Raw genomic sequence first — 7,138 nt, 5'->3', positions numbered from 1 at the left:
TATTGTTGTCGAAAATTTTGGAAATTCATGAAAACAAATCATCATCAATCCTTTAACTCGCTGTATTCAAACCTAGAAAAATGCCTTGTGGGTTGTGCACCCAGGGAAAGAACAAAAAAAAAAAATTAAAAAAAATAAAAATAGTGAGGGCAAAATCCAAAAGTTATGCGGTGTTGACCAAGCATTCAGGCGCACGGACTCCTGAAATTCACTACGAATCGCAGTTACCGGCTTCCATATAGGACTCTTCTGGGGTCTCAGGGTTCCCGGCCCACCACACTTCCTCCCTGCCCATCCATTTTACCCCAAAAGGGTCGAGCGACCGTGCAAGGGAGGAACGAGACAAGCCCCTAAGCCCTGGCCGCCGAGTCGGCCATACGTCTCGAACCTGTACTAAGGTGCTCACCTGGACTTCGCGGACAGTCCCAGCAGAAGAGCTTACCCCGTGGGCTAAGGTACTGCTGGTATTTGACGGGGTGAATTAGAGTCTCTTATAGCTACTAAATGACGGCGAGCGTTGGGAAAATAAAAAGCCACCACAGGGATTCGAACCCACCATCTAACGATCGGAAAACCGCCAACTTAACACATTCGGCCATTTCATAGTAATTGCTTCTACCGTCTCTAACAAAGCCATTAACCTTATGGAAATTTAATCAGTCCGAGTACAAACCAGTCTCGAAGCATAGGTTATGATTCTAAAGGCCGAGACTTTGACCTGTTAGCCTCAGGGCTAAGGAGAAAGGCTTATTACCCTCAAGGCCAAGGCTCCACAGTGTAAACTTACTGCTACATATATATGTGTAAGGATAATTCCGTAAATTAGAGGTCCAAAATGTTGATATGTTTGTTTACCTGTTACATCGGACCTTTGTTATTTGACATGGAAATATCATCGGAATTGATTTTAAACTATTACTATTTGTTTGGCAGGTACTTTGCATTAATTTATCACCTTGGAAATTAGAAAACGTGTTCTGAACTTACAAAATCATGTCACATGTGACAGCGACACGAAAAAATTGGACTCCTAATTTCTGGAATAATCCACAAGACATGTCACGTCATAACGAATCATGACTCAATGATGGCCAAGTCTGCGGCAGATATTTTCAACGCCAGCCTATTCGTTGTTCTGTTACAGTGATCTAAAATTCTGTGATAGGTGACAAGAATAATTCTGCATGACGTGTTCAAGATGAGGTCACGGCGTAGACAGTCAGGTAACATACAATGTAATTGCAATTATAGCATCAGTTCCCGAGCCAAGTTTACTGCGAGGCTGTGGCGTATCCGGGGTGGGGACCAGCTCCTCCCCCCCCCCAACATTGAGGGGGAAGGACCAAACAAGACTTGACCAGGAATGTAGCTGGTACAGGAATTTATTTCTTGCCAGTATCTTTTAAAAACCCTTGAAAATGAATGGCCCCGTTGAGATCTGAATCCCAAAGTGAAATGTGAATGTCAGAGTCCTACCCACCAGACTACAAGACTTTCTGACATACAGAATTAATGTTGAGATACCATATTTATACCTAAGTATGAAATAATTGGAAAAGGGGACAGGTTGTACTTGGCTTAAGGTACAATGTACCTGAAAGTTAGGGTAAATCCTATTCAAATGGTTGAAAATTTGACACAGTCCTACAAAAAGGGGATTTGAAGTTTATCAACATGTTGGATCTAAACCTACCAAAAAAAAAAGGAAAGAAGGAAAGACAGAACATCTGAACAAAGACACAGGAAGTACTTCTCGTACCTTTCTCAACATCAATGGAGCATACCATATTTTATATTCAATAAGTCTCCGCAATATTCTCATTTACAAATACTATACTTCATTATTCTTCAAATATCATTTCAATGGTTTGCCATGTCAGTGCGACATTAAAAAAACAGGAAAAGAGTTTAAGATAGTAGACTTTAAGTAGCTATACTGACGCAGGTAATACTCAAGGTAAAGAAGTTTTAGTCAACAATTTGGAAGATTTGAGGGAAATATAAAAGGAGAAATATATTATTAATCACTATTACCCTATCTTCAACAACATTATTGATGTATTTCTTTTGAGAAGGAAATCTCTGAAGCCACAACAGTGCCAATTCTAGGCACATTCACAACTCAAAACTTGTGTGGCCAAACGTTAAAAAATGACAATGGGTGAGTATTCCATTCTTATCAAAGATTAGCCAAACTTAAGTATCTTCTAATCAATCAGGAAGTAAGACTGGAATTGCAAGAATTAGTTCTTAGATTAATTCTTTTCGTGTTGAAAAGGCTTGTTGCATTAACCACTTGGCTACTACTGATGCTGTGAAGAGGGCCACATCAATTTTTGTACTTCTAATGAGCAGAGTAACTCCTCATCAATGGACGCTATTACTTTAAGATGACACACGTATATTTTTTCCTACTTTGCCTCCATTAAGCCTTAAATTTAAGCATTCACAAATTTGCTTAAGCAAAATGGCCTACTCAAAGCCTGTTAAACAGATCTGCCGGACAAAAAATTGTTCTAAGTATAAGAAAAATCTGCTTACCAGAATAACATGCTACCAGTCAGCATGTAGATGTATGTACTATGTTATGTAACTGTGACTCGTCCTCCTTGGATTTTTACTTCGCACTTAAATATGGTAAGCAACGTTTTCAGCTTGGAAAATCTGTGAAACAGGCCATGGCCACACAAGTGCAAATACAAACTGCTAAGCACGTTTACCTACGCTAAGCACCAGTAGGCCCAAGGAGGAATCTACATTATATTGAATACTGACTGCTGGATGCTTACTACACTTAGCACAAAGTTGCACTAGGCAATATTTGAATGAGAGTGCTGCAACACTATCATATTGCTGGTTATTTGATAATAAAACCAAACCACACTTTTTTTCACAAAATTAGGAACCACTGACTTTAATTTGTGTACCAGGTATGTGTTCTCTAAATGCTATTGAAAACAGCACCCTCAAATGGAAATATTGCCTACTGATAATGATGTAACTCTTGATGAGCATTCAAATGCATTCAGTAGCACCAAATCCAGACTATTATCTATCACTAAGGTCTTTGTGCCAAATCCAGACAATCACAGACATGTTTACTACCAGGTCTTCCTGCCAAACACAGACCATCATAGCCATGTTTACTACCAGGCCTTCCTGCCAAACACAGACCATCACAGCCATGTTTACTACCAGGTCTTCCTGCCAAACACAGACCATCATAGCCATGTTTACTACCAGGCCTTCCTGCCAAACACAGACCATCACAGCCATGTTTACTACCAGGTCTTCCTGCCAAACACAGACCATCACAGCCATGTTTACCGCCAGGCATTTATAATACCCTGGATTCCATACCTTAGAGAAATAACCATTGAAGTCCATAGTGAATGCACAATCTCAAGGTACTTCCGATGTTATGGAATCCAAACGTTCCTTAAGTTTACACCCATTGGCTAAATGAGTCAGGTGCATACACAATATGCAAAAGCATGCCCAAAACACAAATTACTTCATAACTTTGACATCATTTACCAAACATTATAACCATGCACATCACTATGGCCATACAATTTATAATACATACTAGCTGCAGCAGCATGAGAGAATCTTTCCTTCTGACAGGAAGACAACATCTGTGAATTCATGTTAGCTTATTTGCAAAGTCAAACTACATATGGAACACTTCTGTACAAAGTTTTTGAGAACAAAGTACATGTACTGTATTCAGTCAAATGTGAGACTTGACCAAATATAAGAGGTGACAGGTATTCATGGTTTTGACACAATGCATATCTAAATGAATCTATTTTTCTATGGCATCATAATTAGAGGCTGAGCACATTAGCGAGAACATTCCTCAAATGAATAAACCAACATGAAAACACTTGTTCTTGTATTAAATTCACATTTACAGAAGTATTTCAGAATTATAGCATTAACTAATTTGTCAAGAAGTGCACATACAAAGACAAGATCACAAACAGCATCTACACACAAGGACCAGAAAAAATGGATCACCAATCAAGAAATCTCACCAACTGACTCTTTCCACAACAACATCCACCGAGCTTCTTTTGTTTATACATCCACTGCATAAAAGTGGCCAGAAATAAATAGTAGAAAACAACGGCACAGTCTTGAATTTTTGTTTTGTTTTTGTTTTTTTACATAAAAGCCGTCTGGTAAAATGTATGCATACAGAATAATAATAATTACACACTGTACAATGTATTGCCTCTGCATATATACACAAAATATCATGGATAATATAATATGGACTTTGGGACTGACCTATGACATAAATTAGCATACAATGTGCCCTCAAGGTCAATCAAGACCTAATTTTAAGAATGACTAGATTCCAAATCGATAAATGTCTTATCTAGCACAATTCTGGAGTTTAATACTGGCCAGCTACATCTACGGCATGTGCTTGCTTTAATCTCCCACAACTTCCACTGATTTCAGTGTCTCCCAATCCATCTGCAATGTCTGAATTTTAAACCCATGATTTTTAGACACTGATTTATTTACATTTACGTAAAAAAAGAGACACAAGGTGTGGAACTTTCATAACCAATCCAGCGTCAACAGTGACTCCATTTGGAAAACGTTAAACTGCTGCATCATTTACACCACGCTTCTAAAATTGAATGGGCATGCAATCCAGTCACCTGTTTCCAAGCACATTTGTTATTGAACATGTGCATGTAGCACAACATTGCCCTGTGTTGCAACAATGTGCCTCTAAATCAGCACTGCCACAAAGCAAATTTAAAAAAAAACATATGAAGTCTGGCAAAATGAAAAACAACATTAAAGACAAAAAAAGATCAAGTAATCCATGATTTTCTCTCCAGACAGGTAATTTCACGCTACCTACTACAAGTTTTCCAAAAAGTCGTTGTCACCCATGGCTGAAGACTTTATTCTGAAGCTGTGCTTACTTCTGATGCCAAAGAATGAAATTTTCAGTCTCATGTTTAACCGCTTTCCAATATTATCAATAAATACCCATCCAATATTCACCCAAGATCAGCCTTAGTTCAACAGAATAACCTGCTGTGTCAATGTATCTACGGCAATCTCACTGATGCACATGACCCAACAACATATCCACCATTATCACAGGCAAAGGTTGTGGTTTCTCAGTGTTTCGGTTGTATGCAAGCCTTCTAAGCTATAGAGTACCGGAGTGATTGTCTCACACACAATTATGAGTGTATTAAAAAGGCTTTAGGGAGAGAACCACTGAATGAACCAGCATGTCCACAGACTCCATTGCTTTGTAGTAATGTACCTGATTCAAATAACTTCATGCTTTCGGTGCTCTATGATAAATGACAAAAAACACGAGGAAAACACAGGCAGAATTCAGTGCAAGGCTAGTGGGACTAACAACTGTGTACCACCTAAGAGGTGACCTTATGCTAAGAAAAATGTCACAGTATTTTACCTGAATAAGCCTCACTATGTAGTTTACAACAAATGATTGCCAACCAAAGGCTTGTATAAATGGTGGTCAACCTGAGGAAAACTGTGAGGTCACATGATGATATTTTGATGTCTTTTGAATGGATTCAATGAAGTATAAAATCACAGTGCATGCCTCATCTAAGTGTACCGTGCTCAGTAACAATTTTTGTTGACTAATTTTACTCATTCTACTGCACATTACACTTTTGCAAAGGATGCTTTCTGCAAGTAACAATAAGGTTTACATCAACACAATCAGCGGCAGTGATTCAACGACAATGGCAGTGTTTTGGTTTAGAATAAAAGAAGGAAATTAAGAATACACTAATAATTTCAATCCATTCTTGGATTCACAAAAGGAATATTTTCACAAGCAAACTATGAGCAAACAATACTTTGTGCATGATTTACAAAAATACAATCTGTGCTTCAAATCAGGGTGCTATATGTCTGAAAATAAACACTAAGGCACAAAAAAGCTCTCTCAAGGTCAAGGGATGGAAAAAAGAATACTTTGATTTGCATATTAAACAAGCTGCAGTTTCATTCATTTTGGCTCTGTTTGGAAGTAATGGATAAAAGGAAGAAGTTCTTTTGCATATTCATAACAGCTGCTACATATTCAGATGGGCTTTGACTGCATTACATGGCAAGATGATTCCATCTCAAATCCTACTGAATCTTGTTGGTTGAAAAAATGAAGCTCATTTGTGATTGGTGGGATGAAACAAGATAAGTTTTTACAAGAGACACTCTGATTGGGCAATGCAATACATAATTTACGAATACAGTTTTCATTTTCACAAATAAAAAAAAAATCAAGATCACCCTTGATTCAAGTATCACCCTCAGTAACATTCTTTTTACAAGAAATATTTACAAAAACAAACCCTGACAATCAATTTTAAAAGAACTTCCCCCTCTACAGCAATGCCGCGTCCACTGTTTGACAGTTAATAGGAAGCATCTATTTTGGTCTTGAAGGGGTGGACAGTTACAAAAAAAGTACACAAAACTCACTGACACCACCCTGTTGGACAAAATACTATATGTCTGAATGTGTAACATTTCTACATGAACTAATACCTTGCAGTTGGTTGAGGGAGTCATGTGACCCTTGACCAACTAATGTCTCACTGCCCTCGGCAGACTGACCTTGCTGACCTTTCTCAAGGTCAGGTGCAGTGGCTGATTGCGTGGCAGCTGAGGGGAAAGAGTTCTTGAAGGAAGACGGAACATCAGAACCAAGCTCACTATCTGTGGCTGAAAAAAATAATAGACACAAAAACAGTGCACTCTCTGTGAAAATGAATAGGATGGCACATTCTAATGTAAGTTATGCAAGTTAATTCACAGAACTTGGTTCTTTCTTTATGTATGTATTTTCTGTGTTCATGAGTGTAATTTGAGGTTTTTCTGCTCATGGCCTAAAGTTTAGCGCCTGCTGGTCTGATGCATCATGCACGATTACCACGCGATGCACAGACATTGTTGGCCAGTTTGCCGTCGTGATTGTGTGAATTGTTCATAATTTTCTTGTGAATTGCCGTATGTAGAAATTTTTACACAGACATTAAGACAGGTGTTCATCACTTTCTGAGATACTTTTGGAGGCTGTCGCCCAACTGATGCCATTCAACTAGCACAAAATTGCCCT

The 7,138-nt window shown here is 38.4% G+C and overlaps 1 protein-coding gene across 16 annotated transcripts in view; it reads right to left on the bottom strand.

Annotated features, from left to right (window-relative positions):
* Nucleotides 1–1,756: 1,756 nt before the first annotated feature.
* Nucleotides 1,757–7,138, bottom strand: part of LOC110988888 (cell adhesion molecule-related/down-regulated by oncogenes-like) — a 113,670-nt gene continuing 108,288 nt past the window's right edge. For all 16 annotated transcript variants that reach the window (XM_087142058.1, XM_022252815.2, XM_087142057.1 and 13 more), the window contains one exon: nucleotides 1,757–6,744. In XM_087142058.1, coding sequence (XP_086998184.1) covers nucleotides 6,527–6,744 — 218 coding nt within the window. In that variant the 3' untranslated portion in view covers nucleotides 1,757–6,526. The remainder of the gene's footprint in view (nucleotides 6,745–7,138) is intronic.

The sequence above is a fragment of the Acanthaster planci genome, linkage group LG10, assembly GCF_054643075.1.
Source record: "Acanthaster planci isolate LZ-2023a linkage group LG10, COTS_SCS, whole genome shotgun sequence".
NCBI classification, from domain to species: domain Eukaryota; kingdom Metazoa; phylum Echinodermata; class Asteroidea; order Valvatida; family Acanthasteridae; genus Acanthaster; species Acanthaster planci.
This window is presented reverse-complemented; position numbering and strand designations above follow the sequence as displayed.